Source organism: Sapajus apella, unplaced genomic scaffold (assembly GCF_009761245.1).
Source record: "Sapajus apella isolate SASKATOON/1434 unplaced genomic scaffold, GSC_monkey_1.0 scaffold6, whole genome shotgun sequence".
In the NCBI taxonomy this organism is placed as follows: domain Eukaryota; kingdom Metazoa; phylum Chordata; class Mammalia; order Primates; family Cebidae; genus Sapajus; species Sapajus apella.
This window is the reverse complement of record NW_022436946.1, coordinates 20288905-20314101: the sequence shown is the minus strand read 5'-3', so window position 1 is coordinate 20314101 and position 25197 is coordinate 20288905. Positions and strand designations below refer to the sequence as shown.

Here is a 25197-nt window from a genome sequence, read left to right as displayed (position 1 = left end):
CTCGTTTGGCAACATGAACTGTGCACATCTTCATCATGCTTAGAGTTACAAGTTTCCTTATGGATTGAGAGACTTGCATCTCATAAGCATCTTTACTTTTCATTAGGAGATACGTATAATGTGCACCATGACATGTGTCCGATGTACTCCTGCCCTGAATCCTTACTTTCTGAATGAAAACCTGGGTGTCCTTTGGTACTGTGAGATAGACAAGCCCACATCCACAACTTGCTTCAGATGCCACCTTCGCCACAGCCCTCCAGCCCTTGCACAAACCTAGAGCAGTTCCGGCAAGGCTCCCCACATCTAAACTGCACATGAAGACACCAGGCTGACCATCAGGCTTTTCCAGACGACAACCCCTCTGCTTCTCTCCATTTGGAGGTAGATCTCATTTTGTGAAATCTGTGAAGAGGGCAGCAGATGGCAACAAGCTGACGCTTTATACTATAGCATAGTTTCTAAGATCAACTTGACCTCATACTCTGGGAGTCTGAGCACAAGGTACACGAAGTATCACATCCCTTTGACGGCATGAGCAATTAGACAAATGGTGGCCCTGCTGCTCTCACACTGGAACACCCTAGACTTGGGTGTATTACACTTCCTAGCCTGGTTATTCCCCCACCATATCCTGCATTTCACTTGAGATCATTTGAAATAGACTTTTTACTTGACAACTTTGACAAATCCCATCTTTCCCCCAAAGAAATCTATATCCAGGGCTAGGCACAGACCTGCAGGCCTTGTAGAGCTCTATGGGAAAAGACTGTCGTTCACGCACAAGCTCAGCAGTACCTAAGGTGTCTTTAAAATACAGATTCCTGAGCTCCAGTCTCAACAAATTTTGATCCAGGAAGATTCAGTTGGGGCCAGAGAATCTGTATTCTTCAAAAGTTCATTCACTACTGGCACCACCAAACCATCACTCAACTCTCCACCTCATTATGTCTGAAGTATATTCATGTTAGGAGCCCACTGACCTAAACTGCACACCTACAAGCAATGCAAAAAGCTTCATCTTGCTCTTAGAATAAGGAAGGACCCATTCATTCATTCATTCATTCATTTGTGCATCAGACATCATGCTAAAAATCTTTAGGGAAATAAATAATAGAGTTTCTTTGGGCAGGACTGACTACATAATTTATGGGGTACAGTGAAAAATAAAAATGTGAGGCCCCTTGTTCAATATATTTTTTTTTAAGAGACAGAGTATCACTCTGTTGCTCAGGCTGGAGTGCAGCGGCATGATCTCAGTTCACTGCAACCTCCACCTCCTGGGTTCAAGTGATTCTCCCACCTCAACCTCCCAAGTAGCTGGAATTACAGGCATTTGCCACCACATCCAGCTAATTTTTGTATTTTTAGTAGAGATGGGGTTTCACCATGTTGGCCAGGATTGCCTTGAAATCCTGACCTCACTTGATCCTCCCACCTTGGCCTCCCAAAATCCTGGGATTACACATGTGAGCCACTGTGCACAGAGAGATTAAGATGCCTTTATCCCTGTAAAATAGGACTCAAGAAATATTAAGAATCTCAAGATAGCAACAGCAGAGCATTAAACCAAGCATAGGGCCCATGTGACCATGGGCAAATCATGTTCATTTTGAGAATCCACTTATCTAAACTACATTCCTTGGAACAATAAGAAAGACAAGAAGTACTTCATTTGGCTCTCAGAACAAGGATATCCCTTAGAACTATATCCATAATGCTGGCCCAGCCTGTGTAGGAAGAAGGAATCTAGAACATTCCCACCTGAGAAACAAAATTCCACTTACAGGCAAAAAGTGATGAGCCAATCAAAAAAAATATTAATGATCATTAAGAAACAGTCTCCATCTCAATAAACTCTTCGTGTTGAACAACTAGACTTTTCACTTCTAATGAGTTTGCTTAAAATAACAGCAGAATAATAAATCAGCATTCTCCATTACTTTGGGGTTTTCTTGGGTACTTATAGCTTTCTAGAAGCTATAAAAATAAATCCTTAGAAAATTCCCTCTTTGTTGAGCTGACCAGGGGTTATGCAAGTGACATCCATGAAAAGGAAAGAACAACAGGTCTTCTTCATTTCTACTTAACTCACAATAGCTTCTAATATCCTTTCTAATCTTAATAATATGCAAAAAAGTATGAAAAATTTCACTCAAGACAGCCAGGTTGAAACTTGAATTAATCCAAAGGCGCTTAATAAATGAGCTCTTTCACACTACAGAACATTATTCTTGTTAAGCCATTTGTCAAACTCTAATGCCAACATTTCACATTAGTAATCATCATGATTCTGTAATACAGAATTATGCAGTTTAAGAAGCTGATGGCTATTTTGTTGTATGGATTTGGGGATCTATAAACCCAAGTCTTGGTATTTATTCTTATCCCTTTAAGATTAAAGAATTAAAAAAAATTAAAGGGTGCAGACCAAAAGCATGACAGAAATGCCTGCTCTTCATAAACACAGTGCTTAACAGTTTTTTATATGGATCATGATTGTTGAGGTTACTATATTAGCTGCCACAGTACCAAAGGCTTGGTCTTCTACATTTACTGTTTCATTGTTGTTTTGCCTTATTTGTATTCAGACATAATACTTGGCTTCAGAACATTATAAATAGCAATCAACAAAATTAAAATGAGCACAGCCAGCATACAGTATGTTGAAACTGTGGTAGAGGGGAAACAAAAGCACGCACAGAGTAATAAGGGCTTTATATTGTTTAAAAGGTACCTTACCCAGATGTTAAGGGATGTTTTCTCCTTGCAAACCGAATAGGAAGAGCCAGGAAAGATGACCTCCCTAGCGCCACAGCCATTTCTAGAAGGCACGTGTACATTTAAGTTTCTTGCTCTGACACCGTCTAAGGGTAGCAAAATGTGAGCCATTCATGCACATCCAAAATAAAATCTCACTGACTTCCCAGGAAAAGTAGAAAAGGGAAGTATCAGGTATAGAATCACAATTGTACACGCTGAAAACAAATTTACAAACTAATACAGTACTTGTCAAATTTACTAAAGAAAAAGATTTTGCTGAATTGAACGTTATACCTTTTGGACTATAGTTTTATTGCAGTCAACTGACAAATGTAATATCCATTTGATAACAAAATTCCAGTTTATGGACTTTCTGAATACTGGTAATATAACAAAATCTATGTCTAGTTGTTGTTTTGAACTTATCAAAACATCTCATACATACTTTAACCAGCAAAGCCTACATGATAGTTCTAAAAACCATGACAGGTAAGTATTCTTCAGAATCATTCCTTTAAAAATACATTCCAGCCCTGGAAATTCTGAGTTGGTGAGCCTGGGGTAAGGGCCAAGCCTAGTCTTAAAATAATTTTAAAACTCCCTGGGTGATTCTGAAACCCAGCTGGGGCTCAGAACCACTGTTCCAGACAAATGGTTCTCAAGTGGTCCCTAGACCAGACACATCTGGGAACAGGGTCCAAATGCAACTTTTGCAGTTCCTCCCACACATACTAAATTAGAAACCCACTGGGAGGAAGGAGGAGTTTAACAGGCCCTCTGTGGGATTCTGGTTCAACTTTGAGAATCGCTGTTTACTCTAAAGATGAGTTATATCAAAATTTTCTGTCTGTAATTACTAAAACAAAGCGACCAGACCTTTCACCAGATTTCGATAGTTTCTGTATTCATCATTCAAATCAACATCAATCTTAGACATTTACTACTCCATATAAGGACCTAACAGCTGCTACTTTGGAAATGTTTCTACAGGCAGTCACTTGCAGGATCTTAGCCTCCAGCTCTTTCTCTGGGTTACAGCAGAGGTCAGCAAACTTTTCCTGTTAGGGCTAGATAGGAAATGTCTTCAGCTTTGCAGGCCACACGATCTGTGTCACAAACGACTGCATATATAACACATATGTGAATCGGTGTGGCTATGTTCCAATAAAACTTTATTTACAAAAGCAAATATCAAGCCAGATTTGGCCCAAAGGCTGTAGTTCTTGTAAACTCCTAAGTTTAAGAAATGATGACAGACTAGTTGGGAAAGCAAAACAAAACACAACACACCACTCCTCACCCATGAAGGCACACTCTCCTATGCGTACAAAACTTACCCAATCTGGAAGGACAGACTTCCTTCCAGATGAAGGACAGACTATAAGGAAAAGGAGAGAAAGAGAAAGTGGTTCATATATTCACTTATCCACATAGTAAACATTAATTAATTGCACACTAATGTTTGGAACCAAACACCAAAGCCCTACCCTCACAGACCCAAGTTTAACAGAAGAAAAAAAAAATGGATTAGAAAGGAATAAAAAGAAATGATGCTTTAATACGGATCAAATGGTTCTGAGAGTGTAAGGTTGATGGACAAGATCTGAAGCAGCCAGGAAACAGGTGACACGAGGCTTGGATCTTCAGGGATGAAGAGGATGAAGCCACTTGGGGAAAAAAGGGAGAAAAAACATTCACTCCATGGGGAGACAGCAGGTGCAGAGGCACAAAGCTCAGGATTAATACATTCAAGAAACAAAGAGAAGATCAACATAGCTGGGCCACAGGGACAATGGAAAGAAAAGGGAGACAGACCGGGAACACAGGCAAATTGGGATATACCTTGTCTGTCTGAGAAGTTTGAAGTGCATGCAGATATGCCGTATTGTAAAAGCTGGAAACTGTCATAATTGGAAACTTTAGGAAAAAAAAGACCCAATAGATATCCTTGCTGTAGCAAAAAGGACCAAACAGGAGAGTATTGCAACTTCCTACAATATTAATTGACTAAATATAGGTCAACGTAAATAAAAAACAGAGAGGCTCTCTAAAAAAGGAGATATTTGAGAATTGAGCATTGTGACATGAATACCCTGCCATGGTTAACCATGTTTATATTCAGGGAGGTAAAGGAAGACAAAGTTTTAAAAGAAAAAAATAAGGAGGATTACATAATTGCTTGGCTACAGAAATCAACAACAAGGGTAATGCCAGTCGAAGATTGAACCCACAGTTGCTGGGCAGATGTCACTGCAGAAGAATTTTTTGGATAAGCTTTTAATGGCATTTGTGCAAGCTGGTGATTTCTTTGGTCTTTTGTAACTTTTTTTTTTTTTAATCAGACATACAAATATGAGTACCTTCCCTTTATAGCCTTCTGCAATGCTTAACAGACCCAGTGAAAGATAGAAGTTGATTGAACCAAAGTAGTGACTGGTAGAATGGATGAGAGGAAAAGTTTTACAAGGCTTTTCTGAACTTGCATAGGCATTCTTTCCTGCTGGATGGAAGAGAAAGAGCTAAAAAGATTCTCCTTGATCATTTGAGAGACTAGAAAAGGTCAGACTTAACTGAGACAGGAAATACAGCAGGCGGAGCAAGCTTGGGTGACAAATATAAACCCTATTCTGTTATGGTTATCCTGAATTTCAGACGTCTGGGGAAGATACAAAGGTGGTCTTAAATGTTTATTTCATAAAGTAAGTTATATGAAAAGATTGGAAATAGAATGCAAACAGTACTAACATTTTTAATAATCATGTCATGACACACCTATAAAATCAAATGTATTTGAAACCAGAGTAAGAGTTGAATACATTCTCAGAGAGCGATAAGGAGACTATTGCAGGATTTCCCCCTTCTATGTTTCAAGTAGCCCCTGTCTGGGGGGTCTGAAGGAAGCCCACTTCCTCCTTTACTCATAAGTACTTCTGGAAAGATGAAGACTTATGAGCAAAAAACCAGAAAGTTTGGTCCTGTCAGCCTTCAGACCTCTTCTGGTCTACTCCAAGTCAGAGTGGTTCTCCCAAGTTCAGCCTCTTCCTCATCTACCTCTAGTGAAACGATTCCCATGTCATGCGAGTACTAATACCCATGTCTCTGCTAAAGCAGGATAGTGAACAAGTACAACTTATATAGAAGGTTAAAGGATAAAATTCAGCCTTCCTAACTGCAAGGAATGTAGTGCTGCCAATTTAGGTTCTGAAAGGGGTTAGTTAATTGAGAAAAGCAGACCCCACAGATCACAGAGCCCCAGGAGCAGGTGTGCAGTAAAATATTTAATAAATAAATGAAGTGACTCTGTGGCACATAAGCTTTCTTACTCAGAGTAGATATTTTCCAGCTTATTTAAGCCAAAAGAGACTTTTTATCAGAATAAACCATTTTCTCTGAAAATAACAACACTGGTGTCAAAAAGCATTCACAGGACAGATACCAAAAATATTACCTGTAAGTTTGAGTGCTAAGATTGTAGAATACTTCATTCCTTTTGTAGACAAGTCCCTGTATTTTCTAAGTTTTCTATAGGATACCAAAAACATTATAGCAATTAAGTTTGGGTGGAGGGATTATGGCTTAATTTCTTTGAGGACAAGTCTGTGTATTTTCTAGGTTTTCTATAATGAAAGTACATTACGTTTGTAATTAAAAATAAAACATAATTTAGAGGAGAAAGTCTATGTGCTGGCTTCCACCTCCACTGCTACCTCCTTAGTGCAAGTTACCGGTATCTCCTGTCTACAGCAATGGCATCTTCCCTGATCTCCAGCTTTCCCTCTTGACAGTCTCCACATAGCAGCCACAGTGCTCCTTTAAAATGCATCCTCCAGTGGGTTCCACTGCACTTTAAAAATTCAGTCTCTATAGCCCTTGCCTATCTCCTTCCTCTTGTCTCCCCCACACCCTAGTCCCCACCTCATTCCCACCCCCATACTCCATTCCTACCATTAACCCACCACACACTCACACACACACATACACACACTCTCCAGTGTGACCACACTGCTATATATCCATTGCTGGAGCAAACCAAGCAACCAGGAACATGTCCCCAGACTTCAGCTCCATTCCAGGTTCAAATCCTCAGAGAAAGCTTCCTTCAGTGCCCTACCGGAAATCACGTCATTTCCTCAGAGAGAGCTTCCCTCAGCGCCCTACTGGAAGTCATGTCATTTCCTCAGAGAAGACTTCCTTCAGTGCCCTACTGGAAGTCACACTCTATACTGTTTCTTTGTCTGTTCTTCATAGCCCCAAGAAATGCAACTATTCAGATTCCAACTGGACTTTCACATTTGGTAAGATGTCTGCCATGGCCCTCACTTAACCTCCATTGCTGAGCTACTTAGCAGAAACAATATCACTGAGAAACAATACCAGACTTTGACTCAAACCTCAGTATGTGTCTGTGTTCTCAAATTGTATTCCTAGCAGTGACAATCTGAAAGTCACTGGCTGGACTAAAAGCTAACTATACCCTTGAAGATGACACAGAATCCCTGGAATTTGGGCAGGAATATAACAATCCTAAAACTAATTCCATTTTTCTGGCATCTTGCCTAGACTATACACGTCAATGTTTGAGTATTTTCAGTTCTCTGTAGGTACAATTATCCTTTCATTAAATTGCTAAAACCAAAGCTAGGAATCATTTAAGTCGTGGAAACTTTCTTTATTAAATCAAAACCTATCAGTGACTAGCACTAAGACTGAAACCTATCATACAACACAAATACAGCTGAATAGCTCTCTTTAGACTGTTATGAAAAATTTGAAGGAGGGAATAACTGAGAAAGTTCTCTATTTGATTGTGATGATGATGATTTTTTTTTTAGAGATAGGGTCTTGCTCTATCACCCAGGCTGGAGTTTAGTGGCAAGATGATAGCTCACTGCAGCTTAGAACTCCTGAGCTCAAGGGATCCTCCTGCCTCAGCCTCTCAAGTAGCTAGGACTACAGGCATGTGCTACCACACCAGGCTAATTTTTAATTTTTTTGTAGACAGGATCTCACTATGTTGCCTAGGCTGGTCTCAAACTCCTGGCCTCAAGCCAGCACCCCAGCTTGGCCTCCCAAGTAGTTGAGACTACAGGCATGAGCCATCCCACCCTGCTCTAGATTTTGTCAATATATTTAATATCTATATGTTATATTGTTATAATAGGTATAATTAATAGGAAAAATAATATATAACTAATATTTATATGAAGATAAAAACACTTCTGATTATATAGCCCTCTACTGAACGTTCTTGGGATATATTCTGGTACAGGTTTTGAGAATAAATAAGCTGTATAGCTGAACTATGTTCAGATCCTAAGCACTAGCTGAGTCCATCTCTAAAGTAGTAATAGAGAAGCCTGTAATCTCAGCACTTTGGGAGGCTGAGGAGGACGATTCACAAAGTCAGGAGTTTGAGAATAGCCTGGCCAACATAGTGAAACCCTGTCTCTGCTAAAAATACAAAAATTAGCCAGGTGTGGTGGCTATAGTCCCAGTTACTCGGGAGGCTGAGACAGGAGAATCGCTTGAACCTAGGAGATGAAGGTTGCAGTGAGCCGAGACTGTGCCATTGCACTCCAGCACGGGTGACAAGAGTGAGACTCTGTCTCATATATATATTGATATATATATATATATGGCAGTAGAGATATAAAGAGGCACCCAACAGTTCTTACTTAATGAATCAAAAAGCAGGGAAAACACATTAGAACTGAAATTCTAATACTATTTAATTGTTAAAAGGGAATTCATTACATTTCAAGCATGTGCTTCACAGACCAACTCTCTCTAAGGGAGCTTATAAAATTTCAGTTGTTTTCTATCTGATATGAAAGAGACATGAAGGGTGGATGGGGGTCTGGGACAGAGGATGGGATGGCCTCACATGATTCTCACCCCTTAAAATGGGAAACATAATGTCTTGCCCTGAAATAGTTTTACTCCTCATTGTGTCATAATTGGGTGACAGAGGAAAGAAGGAGAGAAAGGAACAGAACAGTCTCTTGGATATTCACATGCAGAAATCACTTTTTCTTGTCTTCTTCATTTGACTGATCATTAAGGCATTACTCTAGGTGACTGCTGAGTGTGGAACTCAGCATTAGAACACATTTTATGTCTAACTAGACTAGGAATGATCATTGCTGGTTAAGGACTTTCCATTCCAGATAATGAGACCGACACAGAGACACATGCAAGGGAATGGAAGACAGTTTTTCCTCAGTAAAATCCTGGGTCTTTGAGAGCTTCTGAGAAGGGCACTTCTTACATAATTTCACTGAGGGACACCTGGGTGGGACCTTAGCCACTAGCAGCATGAACAGGCAAAGATCAGATGTCAAACTATGAACATCAGAGAACCCAGACAGCTTTTGTCTTTCCCTGAGTCCACTGAGGGCTCATGAAGTGGAGTGTTAATAATCATGCTGGGGTGCTGACACCTAGAAAAGGAAGAAATGGGTTTTTCCAAGATTCTGGGCAAGTAATCAGACTTCAGAGAACTTTGTCCTTTTGTAGAACAAAGCTTGTTGACTGACTATATGTGGGTTCTAGTCCCTACAGGACAAACTAGAAATAGGAATTTCTAGCCCTATACAAGCTTGACCCCTCACCCTCTCTTACTGGAGAATGTATCCTCAGGTTTGTCTCCTTCTTCTAGCTTTGTTAGAATTTCCTGACTGGTTCCAATCATCTTTAATTAACTCTTTTCAGGGCTGAGACATACCTCCTCTGCCTTATGCACCTGCCTGAATTTCAGGTTGCCTTCATAGACCTGTGACAATCTCCCATGGAAAGCTATGGAAAACAGCAAATACATCAGTGAAGGCTTGGATTACCAATTATAAGGCACATTTTGAACGTATTTTACAGTTTGTCTATAAAGATACTGTCACTTACTCATAGTTAAATGGGCCTGCCAGGGAATGCATCACAAATGCTAAATTATGTTTACAAAAAGGTTTTAAAAGCAATCAACCATCCAGAAATTACAACTTTTTTTTCAGTCAAATAGTCACCACTCAACAAGTATTTCCTTGTCTTTCTTCTTCCTCTGCCTCACTGCAAGATTTGTACTCATTTTATTTTGGTTTTGATAAGAAACAATCCTTTGGTGCCTTAGAGAAAGAATACAGTTACTATTATTGAGTTGTTTTAAATAAGTGTATATTTAAGCATGAAGCAAGTCTAATATCAAACTAGGAAGAAGACATTTTTCTGTCCCATTTGATTACAATTACTAAACGTTAGACAATACTTACAAACCAACTATTATCTTATTAACTGAAGATTTACTTGGAAAAGTGCTTTCTCTTAACACTGTTAGCCAAATAAATAGCAATGGAAATTGTAGCTATGATTAGATGACATTTTGGACAGATTTTCTTTGGTGGCATGGAGTTAAATATGTTTATGCAGCTGCTCTTGGATTCATGTTTTACAGACCCCTCTCTTACACTTTTTTCTTCTATATGAGGAGCCATATGAAGGTGTCGATTTTCCACAATTTCCATCAGAAATGTTATTTTGCAAATGTTTGAAAATGTTTCTTTACTTTTAAACCAATGCTTGATTGGAGAAGCCATCCTGCTCAGCACCCAAAGATGAAGAGTGCTAATTTTAAATTTTTGTTTAAATTTGTGTCTCCTATTTATTTCAAGAGTAAACCCTGAACACGTTTGAGGTTGTGCTGTTATTTCTTAACAAATAACCAGATAATCATAGTGTGACTATTTCCTCTAGTCAGCCTAAGTTCGATGCTGACCAAGGTTGATGTGAATTTCAATATTATTAATTTTTCCCTCCTGGCTGTAACTGAAATTATAATCGTCTCAAAAAGGCTATCAATTATGATATCAATTTACCGACAGGCATAAAATACCTTTTTCAAGGATATCCCAGTAATTATTTTTAAAAATAGAAAACAAAGTACTCAACCTCATCTTGCAAATAGAGACTTAAATATTAGGCTCAAGGCAAAATTCTACCAAGTAAATTTTAGAGTCAAGACAGGCAGCTTAGTAAGAATACTATTGCTTGTCTTTAATCCCAACCTGAAAAGATTTTTAAAAATCACCCAAAAAGTCCTCTTCTCCAGTCTGAAGAACAAACTAGTAGAGTGAGAGCAAAGCTGGTTTAAAGACCTTTCCCAGCTGTACAGTTTAAAGCGGATATGCACTGCAAAAAGAAAAGCATGCAAAGATGCTCTCCTTACCGGAGGTGAAAGCATTGAACCAGCTCGGTTACTACCGTAACCATCTTCCGCAGGTGGAGGGCAGGGAACGCCAGGGTCCCAAGAAGTGATGCAAAGCGATAGAGCTCCTGCAAGAATCTTCCCTAAGCACTTTCTTCCGTGACACACCTACTTTGTGGCATCTACGCGCCCTTCACGACTAACCACAATCCTGTCATTTCTGTTCATTCATCCAGCAGCTGCTGGAAGGACCCGGCTGAAGCGTGGGCACGAGGAGCGGGAGACGCGTGCGAGCGCCGAGCCGGCAGAGCGGGCAGAGCGGCCGCAGCCCGCGGACTCCCAGTGCCTCTGCTGATGCGCCGCTGCAGCCGACCGTGCGAGAGCCGCATGTTACTGGGGAGAGAAGACAGCTTTCCAGGAACAGGCATCAGCTGTGCACGAGCCCGGCGGCTCCTCGAGACAAGTGCTAGCCGGTGTTGGTGCAAACCAAAGCTTGCTATGTGCTCAGAAAGCGGCCCCAGCTACTGAGCATGCTCGGCTTCTTCCCAGCTGCTGTGATCAGAGCCCCTCAACAGTTGACTTCTGTTGATTTGAAAAGGGCTAATGAAGGAGTGGGCACGAGGGTGCGATTTGGTGAAGGTAATACCTTAAATTTGGAAATGATGTTTTCCGTACCCCCGTGCCCCTTCTCCATCGCAAAAATAAAATTTAAAAAACAGAGTTAAGGATACACTGCTCTGCACTTAGGAAATATTTTTATTGATAGGATGATAGAGATGTTTGAAACCTACCAGCAGCATTGAATCTTCAGCTTTCTCCCTGCCCAATTATGTTGCCTCTGGGATCAAGCTTGTGGTGTAAACTGCGAAAGGGTTTAATCCTAACAAATCACTGTTCCTCCAGGATTAAGCATAAAATTGCCTTGTATTTGAAGATCTAGGCAATATGCCACAAATTAATTATCTCTGTACAATCATAACCTGCCTCCTACTAGACAACTTTCTTAAAAGAAATATTTTATAAAGTAATTATGCCAGTTTTGAAATTTAAATGTTAATCTATATTATATCATACTTCTTGAAATTTAAGTCTTCCAGATGGTAAGCGCAATGCAAGCAGAGAATGCCTGGCTGATTCATGATGGTAAACACAAATCTTTTCTTAGAGGCTTGGTGGATGGCCAGTACTCCATAAATGTTCCTGTGGTGATCAATTGGTGAATTGGTGGGTTTGTTAGATCATCTGTTAGTGGCGCTTACAGGAAAGCTGAAGTTTTTGAATTTGGTATGGACCTCTATACTAACTCTTGACCTTCTCAGCTATTTTGGGCTGGTCAATTATTTGAAAATAGAAATACACTATACATTAGGCGTACAATACTAAGCAGATGGCTTTTAGGTACCATTTACATTTTAATATTTTTATTATGCCTCCTTTTCTTCTCTTTTTTCAGCCCTGTAAGATGCCACTCTCCAAGTTGAGCCTGATTCACAGCATGCTGCCTCAGTGACCAGTAAAACCAATAACATTAACTCTCTATGGTTTGCAGATAACAAAATTATTTCATTTTGGAAAAATTTTAGCCAGAGGCTTTCACAGCTGAAAAAGAGTCTAAAAGCTGGACCAGTGAGAGGCCACACAGAACACGGGTGAGATGGAAGTCAGGTATTTCTTGAGTCCCTACCAGGTGTCTCTCTGGCCTGGCCCATGAATCCAGTTCCTTGGGGCAGGAAAGTCCCCTGTTTCTCTCCCTTCTTTCTCTGTCCCATCCTTTGGCTTTTTTTTTTTTTTTTTTTTTTTTTTTGAGATAGGGCCTTGCTTTCTTGCCCAGACTATAGTGCAGTGGCACAAACACAGCTGAGATAAGTGCTCGCTGGTGCAGTGTCAACCTCCCGGGCTCAAGCAGTCTTCCCATCTCAGCCTCCCAAGTAGCTGGGACTACCAGCACACGTCACTACTCTGGGCTCTTTTGTCTGTTTGTTTGTTTTAGTAAAGACGGAGTCTCACCATATTGCCCAGGCTGGTCTCAAACTCTTGGGCTCAAGCGATCCTCTCTCCTCGACCTCCCAAAGCACTGGGATTACAGGTATGAGCCACTTACACCTGGCCTTCTTTCTGTGCTTTTAGGACTCAAGAGCTATCTGAGTAACTCCTGACTCCAGAGCCTGCCCACTCTGGCTCCCTTCCCTGTGCCTTTTCAGTGATACTTTCTTCATTGCCTTTAGTTGAATCATATCCGACCATACCAGTAGCTTTGAATTTCTTAAGGGTAGAGAGAATGCTGGTGTTTTGCAACTCTATGTATAATTTTATACATACAATTTCAATTGTATAATTGTATACATCTGTGCAATTACTGCCTTTCACATGTGGTCAAGATTACATGGAGACACAGGAGGAAGTTCTTCTATTGCAATGACCACTTAGAAAGTTGACAGAGTTAATCCAGGAACATCTCTTAAAGGAAGTGATTGCAGGAGAAAGAACCTTTTCAATATAACCGAATGAAAGATTTCATAGCTGGAAAGTAAGATGCAGACCTGATAACTAGGGGGAGGCTATTTTAGTTTTTAATCCCTACTTCTCTGTCCTGAACAAAAATAGAAGCAGAAGTCGGGAGACACAACTTCCCCTGCCACGGGCCCCACGGTCTCATTCAATTTCATAGCAGAGATTTCTTATTCCATCTACCTCATTTACCATCTACCATTTTTTCTTGCTATTTATTATACTGCAATGAACCTGGTTCTCAAGGGTTGTTCAAGGTGTCCTAATCACCAAAGCCATGAATTTCTCAGTTTTGATGACAGAAATCATAACTGTCACTTATTTGTACCTTATTCTCTGTCAAGCACCACTAAATTCTTTAGAAATATCACATTTAATTACCACATGAAGCATTTTTTAGCAGCATTTATCACAATCTTATATTTTGACTTTACAGTGTATAATAACGTGTTTGCTAGTATCAAAAGCATACAGGCACACAAACAATAATTGGTAATGGATAAATACAGAGAATATGATCTTTAGCTGCTGATGAAACCAAGGCTTTGGGAGCCCAGGGTAAGACAGCTAATAGGTGGAACATGTATGAATTCCATCCTATTTGGTGCCAAAGTTCAACAGTGCTTAACCAGTCTAGATTACAGCCTAAGTCCACAGGAGTACCTTTTCCAAGAAAATATAGCTGAAGTTAAAGGCAGGACCCAATTCCAAGTTGATTTGATGCCACTGGGGCTCAGAAACCAATATCTCAAAATATGGCACTTCTACATGGTGAACCGAAGGAGCTTCAAGGTCTGACCTTCCCTACCCAACCTCTAATCATCTCTCCCAAAACACAGGATGAATCTGCAGCTCCTTTATCTGTTTAAGATCAGGATCCATCAAGGAGAATAGTGGTTTGTTTTCTTCCCCCCTTGGTAGGACCAAAAATGTAAACACGCCTGAACAGGTCCTTCACAAGATAATGTCTGCCTCCCAAGATCATTCAGATTCCAAAGTTAACTATTTACAAGTTAATTTCTGTTCCCAGATTCATTCATTTTCCATCTGATATGGTTTGGCTCTGTGTCCTCATTCAAATCTCATCTCAAATTATCCCCATGTGGGTTTTTTTCTTTTTTTTTTTTTAAAGATGAGGTTTCACCATGATGGCCAGGCTGGTCTTGAACTCCTGACCTCAGGTGATCCACCCACCTCGGCCTCCCAAAGAGCTAGGATTATAGGCATGAGTATCCCCACGTGTTGAGGGAGGGAGGTGACTGGATCATGGGGGTTGTTTCCCCCATGCTTTCTCGTGATAGTGAGTTCTCACAAGATCTGATGATTTTATAAGCATCTGGCGTTTTCTCTGCTTGTATTTCTCTCTCCTGCCACCTTGTGAAGAAGGCCCCTGTTTTCTCCATCACCTTCCACCATGATTGTAAGTTTCCTGAGGCTGTCCCAGCCATATGGCACTGAGTCAAACCTCTTTCCTTTATAAAATACCCAGTCTCAGGTAGTACCTTTATAGCAGTGTGAGAACTGACTAATATGCCCTAGTAATCCTATTGCCCCTTAACAGAATTCCTCTTCTTCCTGTTCCTGTAACCAGTTTTTTCAGGGTGGTATATAAGCTTTGAAACCCATTGACCGGTATGTAATCATGTTGTGGTTCTCCTGCGTACATGTTAATAAATTTTGGATGCCTCTTCTTCAACTAATCTGCCTTCCCTGAGTTGACTTTTTTAGTGAACCTTCAGGGGCAAAGGGGCTGTTTTCTCTTGGCCCCTACAATGCCAAGTCCTGGGCTTAAACCCTGCTATTCTGTCTCACTCCTTTACAAAATTCTTTCCTCTTTTGATTTCCTTGACATCACATTTTTCTACTTCTATGCCCTTCTTGTTTTTCCAAAAAAGTTAAGGTTTCTTTCCCATTCATTCATTCATTCATTCATCTCATTGTCACTACTTGTAACAATAGTTATCACTTCTTGTGACTGCTGCATTTCTGTGTAAGTAGTCACCTTGTTTTTTTACTCTTCAATCCTTCTTCCAAAAGAAACCCCAAAGTATCTTCCTAAAATATCCCTACCATTACAATGGAGAAATAAAAATAAAATTCTAAGTCACCCACTGACTTAATGGACCCCCCCATCTTGGCCAAGAGGACCCCAGAGAAACCTTGAAAACTGAGTCCCAGGCACGCTGGGTTGGGAGGTTAGACCCCTTGTTATATCCCCTCCCTCACTAACTGCCATTAGGCTTGCATCGCTAAGGGTGAAACAGAAGCAAGTCCTCTTAAAAGACTCCACCACTGGTATCAGTCAAATGCCTGATGCTGCCCTTTGCAGTTTCAACAAAACAACTGACCAGCACATCTTCCTGATAAGAGACCACCAGCTATACAGTGGTTCTGGCCAGTCTACAGAGATGTGCGATGAGGGTTTTGATGTCCTCTGTTTCACCTTTTGACATCAGAGAGCCAGAAACTCTACCCTCAGATCACGCTAATCCTGCCATTTTTTTTGTAGATGGGACCCATGAAGAGGCATGAAGCTCAATTGCATATGTACACAATTCTCCGTTCATAAGGATTCACGACTCCTCTCACAGTTTATTGAATATATTTATATTGAATATATGTGCCTACCCCACACAGCATAAACTCCTCTTCCCTTTGCCCCCTCTCAAATGTCTGTTTCCAGCTTTTGACCAGAGGCTATACTTCCCAGCCTGTCAGAATGGCCACCCATGAGCTGTGGTCCTTTATGAGAACTAAAGCTCTCCTTTCTAAATTTACCAGCCTCATCATTCTTCAGCTGACACAGTGAACACTGTTGATTGTCTTGAAAGAGTTGGCCTAACTTTCTTCTAATAGATCCCAAATTGAGTCTTTATCTGTTCATATCCCCAGACAGTCCATTTGCTCAAGGAAAAGTTGGCTGGTCTGATTCTCATTGATCTAATAGCAACACCAAACTCTTGCCATTCATTGGTTAAGGAATGGGTATATAACCCAATTTTAACAAATGAAAAGGCCAGGAAAGCTTGCGGCAGACTTCAGAAAGCTGCTTCCTTTTTCTTTAGTGGATTTCTGAGATTCCTTCTTATGTCTTGTATTTAAACAAGGAAGTACACAGCACCTAACATTACTAGGAACCATATTTACACCTTGAAAAGAAGTTAATATTGTACAAAGTGAAGAGCAGAGATAAGAAACAATGGGCTCTTGGATGACATAATTAAACTGATCTACCCACCTAAATGCCTACATTACCTCTTGATTTATTGGATTGTAAGCCAATAAAATCTGCTTAGAAACCACTTGAATTGGGTTTTCTACTTACAGTCAAAAAGCCTCTTGTCTGAGATATGCATTTTTTTTTTTACTTTCTTATTCAAAATGCTGAAACGATTAAGAAAAAACTAAATTTTGTGGTATAGCATTCGAGAGCTTCTTCCTGGCCCCTTCTGTCTTGGAACCTTTGTCTCCCATTATATTCTGGTATGCACTTGACACCGTACACGTTTGGCTGCTTGCTCTCACCATGTCATTTGCTATCCTGCAGGCCAGCCTGCCTTTGTCCTGCATTTTCTCCTACTGAAATTCAAACTCTTCAAGATCCAGAGTAAAAGAGGCTTCCTTTGAGATAGATTTTCAAAATTAGTATTTCTTTTTATATCTTCATACATATTGCTTGTACCTGTGTGTGTACGTCTGGCTCCTCCAGGAGGCAGAGCAGCTAGGATGGAATTAAACTGCAACAATGATGTCTGAGGAAGTGTGTGGGAGAGAAAATGAAGAGAGCTAAGGGATGCTGTGGGAACTATCAGACTATGATGCAGGTACGACCCTGAGTGAAGGAGAGACAAGAGGGAAGGAAACTGGGTGCAGTACAGCTATCAAGGCAGTTCAGCAAGGCTGGTGGTAAATCCTCAAGCCAGTCTTTCATCAGAGGAGTCTGACTTCTTCCAGAAACAGGCTGCCCTCGTACGGCTGCTACTCTCAGTCATTGGCTGGGAACAGTCTACAGGAAGCTTGGTTTCATTATAAAAATGTGATGCCTGTCATCAGGGAACCTTGTTCAGTTACACCCCCTGCAGTTGGAGGGTAGGAAGGCACTTGCTCATGGCTGCCATACTCTTTATTTATTACTCATTCAGTCTGTCCTAAATTCTACTTGTCATCTACATGAATCTCTTCTCTGCTAGATAGAAACTCCTTAAAGGAAGGACCTGCATTCATCTTCTTGTCCCACTGTGTGCTTTTCATAGTATGATCCCAGTAGACTGCTGCTGGTTACTGAACTGCATTCTGGAATATATTGCCTCAGAACTCTATTTGCAACTCCTTAAAAAAGGAATAGGAATAATACACCCCCTAAAGTCAATGAAAACTTGCTTTCATAAGATATAAGATATTGTTCCATGATTAATATTTTTAAAAAGTTTAATTCAGTCATACTGACCTGGCTTCTTCTACAGATCAATGTGTTTCCACAAAGAAGTTTGATTCTGAAATTTCAGCATTGATGAGGTAGTGAAGTGGAGCATTTGCTGATTAATACCAGTTTTTCACAAATTTAATCCCCCAGGCAAGTGGATGATTAAACGTGGAGTTAAATTTATAATGAACTTCATTTTGGGCTGGAGAAAATTATTTCAGACTGGTATGATATATTCTACTATTTCTTCAACATTCATTTTTAGGCAACATAAAAAATGAATCTCTCAGGTATATTTTTTTCAGATAAAAGGAAGATTAATAGTGGTCACTGAGGAAGAAAGGAGATTAGAAAAACCTGTGATTATTTAAGGTGTAATATGCATTATTAAGCAAGGAGGAAAAGCACCTAAATACAGGTATTTTGGCACTTTGTTATACTTTGTAATGTTCCATGTACTATCAATTTAGGGTAAATCCATTTATCTACAGTTAAGATGTAATAAATAGTGCTTGTATCAGTTATGGTCCAATAAGGAGACAGAAACCACACAGTAATTTGAGAAGAGAATGTTTACTATAAAGAATCATTAACTATCTACAGAGAAAATTACAAACAGGGAATAAAAATAAATTCTAAAGAATGCCACAAGACTGAGGGAAGTTACCCAAGGAAAGAGCCCTCCCCAACACTGGGACTCAGAGTTCTTTGGCGCGGTTGCTGTCTTCCAAATGGAGAAGTTTATTGGGTTTCCCAGGCCAGAAGTGGTCCACAATCTGCAGGCTGATACTCAAAAGTTTTAAGTCTCCTGCTGAGGTGCTGATGGGCTCAGCTAGTAGGCAGGACACTGCATTCTGGGATGCTGATGAGGTTTTCTGGGGAGCTCCCTGATGGGCTGCTGATGAACTGGCTGGGAAGAAGCTGGCTGGAAACTGACTGGAATCACCAGAAAACCACCAGAGTCACCTGTAAGAGGTTTTGTTGAACTCTTTGGGCACCCACAGAACTCACCAGAATCTACCTGCAGCAGTGTGCCACTGAACATACTTATATGAAGCTAGCTGGGGTGACTGCAGAGCTCATCCAGAAGCTGCTGCTTGGAGAATGAGATGCCACTGAATTCCCCCTGGAGAGCCCGCTAAGATGATTACAGCACTCCCCTGGAAACTGCTTTGGGAGGTACTGCAATTTCTCACTACTGGAAAGCCTCCTGAAGCACTTTTGGAACCACTGCAAGAATCCTACAGTGGTGCTGCTGATACTCCCTGGCTGAACGCCACTGTGTGTTCTGAATGCCAGTCCAGTGCTGCAAGAGCAAGAATGCTGGAAATAAAACACCGGAACCCGGAAGACTTCCCTTCCTCTTGCAGTGTCCCTCTAGCGCCCTCTACTGACAATGCCTGCTGGCAAGAGAAAGTTTCAGTGTCACTAACAGGCGATAAAAGAATGGGATTGGAGCTGAGAAGTAATAAGTTAATAACTGACACACTCCTTTTATCAAAATCACAACTTTGTATTGAAATTTTCTCTTCACTCACTTGTCCCTTCCACTAGTAGATGATATGTGTTTCAAAAATAAGAATAATTTTTATATTTCATGTGTAGCATAGCTCCTGGCACATATTACGTATTTACCAAACATTTGTGAAAATGTGGTACTGAATATATAAATGTTGTATCCTGTGCTAAAAGATTCACTTGGTCTAAGAGCATTAGGCCTGTACAAATTTAGGTAGCATAAAGAGAAGCTGTTGTTTTCATTGTTTGTAAAGAGAAGAAAAATGGCATCTATGGAAATTGACATATAGCACACCTGTAGAGTAACTAGTTTCTAAAAGTGGGATTTTTTAAGTCACTAGGAATTGGAAATCCTCCAAAAATGTCTAGAGGAAAAATCCTACTTTCTTTGAGAAGCAGTACATTAAGCAGTTATACTCGTAAGCTGTCCATTTCACGCAAATTTTAATAACATGAAAAAATGAAATAAAATAAAAATGACTGAAATATACAACAAAGTTTATTGTGCTTAAGTATATAACAACAAGATCCATTTCTTCGACATTTTGATTTAAGGACTCAAATTATGTTGAAGGTATTATTTGAATTGAATGACTTTGGGAGTGGAAGAATAGAGAGATAAAATTATTTAGTCAATATCAAGCATTAAATAAAAGCCTCAAGTAGATAGAAAAATAATCAAAGAGAAAGGCAGAGAGATTTATTTTAAGGAATTGGCTCACACAGTTGTGGGGTATGACAAGTCTGAATTTTGCAGGGCAGGTTTGCAGGCCAGAGACTCATATCTAATATCTCAATCTGGAGGCAGAATTATTTCTCCTTTGGGGGACTTCAGTGTTGTTGTTGTTGTTTTTCTTTGTTTCTTTTTTGAGACAGAGTCTTGCTCTGTGGCCCAGGCTGGCATGCAGTGGCACAATCTTGGCTCACTGCAGCCTCAATGTCCTGGGCCCAAGAGAACCTCCCACCTCAGCACCCCCAAATAGCTGGTGCCACAGGTGTGTATCACTACACACAGCTACTTTTGCTATTTTTTGTAGAGAAAAGTCTCACTTTGTTGCCCAGGCTGGTCTCCAACTCCTGGGCTTGAGTGACCCTTCTACCTCGGCTTCCCAAAGTGCTGTGATTACAGGCATGAGCCACTGTGCACAGCCAATGTTTTTTCCTTAAGGCCTTCAGCTGATTGGATGAGACCCACTCACATTATAGAAAGGTAATCTGCTTTACACAAAGTCTATGACTGGTTTAAATTTTAATCATATCTAAAAAGAAAAATCTATGCTGATATTTGACCAAATGTCTAGGCACCATAACCTAGCCCGGTTGACACATAAAATTAATCATCACAGTAACTAACTTCATTTACAAAATCACCTTAGCAATGATAACACCAAAAGCTGACAAAGATAACTGAGACAGAGAGAGAGAGAAAGAGAAAGAGAAAAAAAGAGAGAGAGAAACTATTAGTGCAGTGTATTAGTCTGTTCTCTCATTGCTATAATGAACTACAGGAGACATCATTTATAAAGAAAAGAGGTTTAATTGACTCACAGCTCTGCAGGTTGTACGGGAAGTATGGCTAGGGGTAGGTCTCAGGAAACTTACGATTATGGTGGAAAGCAAAGGGGAAGCAAGCACGTCTTACATGTATGAAGATGGAGGAAGAGAGCAAAGCGGGAGGTGCCACACACTTTTAAACACCCAGCTCTCATGAGAACTCACTGTCACAAGAACAGCAAGCAGGAAGTCCACTCCCTTGATCCAATTACCTCCCACCAGGTCCCTCCTCCAAAATTGGGGATTACAATTAGATATGAGATTTCGGAAGGGATAAAAATAAAATTTTATTTTATTTTAAAATCCATACCATGCAGAAATTGTAAAGAAAATATTAACATATAGAATTTAATAAAGCATTACTGGTGTAAAATATTATGACCAAGTGGAGTTCATTGGATGTAGGTCAATGTCAGGAAATATGTTTAAACCCCTACATAAATCAAAAGATTAAAAGGAAACTGAACATGTAATTATGATAGCAGAAGCTTAGCAGAACCATTTTTCTGGCAAGAGGAATTGAGAAAAGGGAACTTTAGGAGTCAGAGAATGTGGGGGAAAGCCCTCAAATGAGAGAGCTGTGAAAGAGAACTCTCTAGTCACACAAAAAATTCTAACACAAGCCCCCACTTATAGCTTATCTGTGCATGTACAAAACATACCCAAGAAGCACAGCAAAGGCTTTGAGAATGTAACTATGATCTAAAATAGGGACAAATTCGTAGACTGGCCCATGCACAGAGTGGACTCGCAGCATAGCACAGATTTGAGAAATGAACTGACAGTGAAACCATCGTCTAAGATGGAACTTTCAGTCTGAATGTTGACTGACTGCTGACATCAGTCAGCATTCTCCACAGGATTTTAACAGGACCCAGAGATTCGCAATATAATATTCAAAATGCCTGTGGTAAAATGCAAATTATGAAAAGTATCACAAAAATCTAACCAAGTAAAGGAACAGGTCATTTACAGATACCAACTCTGAGATGACCAGATGCTGGAATAACTGGACAAAGACTACTGTTCAGGAATCAAATCTACTGAAGTATTGATGTAATCAATACAGTGGCTAAATCTCATTTGCATACGTTAAGTGAAATAAGCTAGACTAAGAAGGGTACAACCTATATGATTCCACTTATATGGCAATCCAGAAAAGACGAAACTACAGGAATGCTGATCTGTTAAATCAGCGGATGTTTATGGTTAGGAATGAGGGGAGGGACAGGCTACAATAAGAGTTACAATGGAATCTAGGGGGCAATGAAAAGTTCTGTATCTTGATGGTGGTGTGATTACATGACTACATGCATTTGTCAAAACTCAGAATGTACAACAAGCCAGGTGTGGTGGCACATGCTTGTAGTCCCTGCTACTTGGGAGGCTGAGATGGGAGAATTGCTCGAGCACAAGTGTTCAAGATGGCGGTGAGCTATGATCACACCACTGCACCTGTGGTGACAGAGTGAGACTCTGTCTTTAAGAAATAAAATAATAATTTTTAAAACTTATGGTTTATAACAGAGTGAATTTGCTTTATGTAAATTTAAAAAGAAACTTAAAAATATTTTTTAAAATTACTCTGTTTTGTGGTTCTGAAGAATGATTGAACTCTATTGATGCACCTCCCATCTTACATACTAATATTGTGGCAGCATTTTAATATTCCCTTGTTTTTATAGCTACAATGCAGTCATCATATATATTATTATTTCATACACTTAATCTCTTGTTTATAAGATTTATCAACATGTAAAAAGTTCTTTTCTACTTCTTTCATCTCATTTCTTCCTGAAACTAATGTTCTCCTCCCTGAAGTACCTTTCTTAATAATTCATTCAGCTCCATTTGTAATTTCCATCATGTTTTATTTATCTTAATAGCCATTCATTTTAACCTGACATTTGAATGATAGTTTATCTGGGTATAAAATCTAGTTATTTTCTCTAAATATTTCCAATGTGTTATATCACTGTCTTCTCACTGCTATTGATGCTGTTATAAGTCTTTATTTTGCCTCATTGATTAACATCTTCTCTTTGATAGTCATTTATCTAAGTGTATTTGTAGTTTTTCTAGCCTGTTGATTACTTGATTTGACTTATGAATCTTGGGTTCTATCTTCATTAAATTCTGGAAACCACTATTTTACAGCATTTATAAAATTTGCCTCTCTTCTATTTTCTCTAATGTCTTTTCATGAAAAACCAGTTATATGTATGTTGAACTTTCTGATTCTATCTTTCATGCCTGTTCATTTTTTTCATATTATCTATTTATTTATTTTTATTATTTTTTACTTTTTTATATTAAAAAAATTAATATAGTTATTCAAAAGAGATGGGGTCTCGCTATGTTACCCAGGCTGGAGTACAGGTGCGATCCCACACTATGGAGTGCAAGCTATTCACAGGCACAATCCCACTACTGATCAGCATGGAAGTTTTGACCTGCTCTGTTTCCAATCTGGGCTGGTTCACCCCTCCTTAGGCAACCTGGTGGTCCCCTGCTCCCAGGAGGTCACCATATTGATGCCGAACTTAGTGCGAACACCCGATCGGCATAGCGCACTACAGCCCAGAACTCCTGGACTCAAGAGATCCTCCAGCCTCAGCTTCCTGAGTAGCTGGGACTACAGGCACATGCCACCACGCCCGGCCATATTATCTATTTTTTATATTGTATTGCATTCTGGATGATCTTCTCCATATAATTTATAAATTCACTAATTGCATTTCTAAATATAATCATATGCGTATCTATTCACTATTTTAAAAAATCTCGTGACTATGGATTTATTTTCTACAAATTCTTTTTTTTGTTTGTTTTTAAAATTACCTGGTAACTTTCATGGTGACTTATACCTTTCTCATATTCTTGATTGTTTGGTTTATACTACTTTAATGATTTAAACATAATCATTTTATAGTTTGTGGCTGATAGTCTTATTCTTTAAGTTATTCTTGGGGTTTCATCCTATCATTTTTTTCCCCCGGTGACTTTTTTATGGGGCATTGTTTCTGTGTGTTTTAGAATTTTAGATTGTAAACTTATCTTCCCAGGATTTTATAGTGAGAATCCCATGTGATCTAATTTGACATACCACAGAATTATCATTAATCCAGTAATAAAATTTGTGTTAATTTATGCAGTTACCAGACTACAGAAATGCAGTTACCAGACTACAGAGATGATGAAAATTCAAACCTGAAACCTGTGTGATTGGGTACATGATTATAAGTTTATAAGAAATGTTTTTGTCTCTTCATTTTTTTCAACTACATCTCTGGCTAAGACTAAAAGTTTTCCCCATCACCTACCTGTGCTAGGGACAGATAATTTTTAGTCTACTCTTCTCTATGTATGTACATAACTTCAGTTGCGTATCTTTCTTTAGACCCAGTTCCTTACATGCTATCTCAGCATGAAATTATGCTCAGTTAATTTCCAAGCCTCTAGTTTATCAAGATTCACATGCCCCTCTCAGAAGACTGAAGTATCAACTCATACTTAATCTTGTTTTGTACAGTTCTGTTTAAATTTTTGTCCTCTGGAGATTTCCCTCACTTGTTTGTTAGGATAGCTATATATTTTTAAATTATATACACTCTCTTTTATCCATCATTTCTTTTTTTTGAGACGGAGTTTCACTCTTGTTACCCAGGCTGGAGTGCAATGGCGCGATCTCGGCTCACCACAACCTCCGCCTCCTGGGTTCAGGCAATTCTCCTGCCTCAGCCTCCTGAGTCGCTGGGATTACAGGCACTCGCCACCATGCCCAGCTAATGTTTTGTACTTTTAGTAGAGACGGGGTTTCACCATGTTGACCAGGATGGTCTCAATCTCTTGACCTCGTGATCCACCCGCCTCGGCCTCCCAAAGTGCTGGGATTACAGGCTTGAGCCACCGCACCTGGCAGTATCCATCATTTCTATGTATTTTTATATGACAGATTTTTAGTTTATGTAGACTGCCCTATTTTCAGAAAATCTTCAACTTTCTTTTTACATTATATTTAAAATTATTAATTTGCCTACATTTTTATAAACATATAAAATATTTTGATGTTATTTCTGAAGGCATTTTAATGGCTTCAGATCAGGACAAAATTATACAACATGGCCAATAAATGGTTCATGTTAAAAGATCAAAAGCCTAATCACAGGTTAATAAACAATGCAGTCATCTGGAATTTTACAACAGATTTGAAGAAAACACTGAATACAGAAATGGTTAA

The 25197-nt window shown here is 39.6% G+C and overlaps 1 protein-coding gene across 1 annotated transcript in view; it reads right to left on the bottom strand.

Annotated features, from left to right (window-relative positions):
• The window catches only part of ARHGAP18 (Rho GTPase activating protein 18), a 193357-nt gene extending 181880 nt beyond the window's left edge, over nucleotides 1-11477 (bottom strand). Inside the window, exon 1 of the mRNA XM_032274817.1 lies at nucleotides 10976-11477. Coding sequence (XP_032130708.1) covers nucleotides 10976-11019 — 44 coding nt within the window. The 5' untranslated portion in view covers nucleotides 11020-11477. The remainder of the gene's footprint in view (nucleotides 1-10975) is intronic.
• Between the last annotated feature and the right edge of the window lie 13720 nt (nucleotides 11478-25197).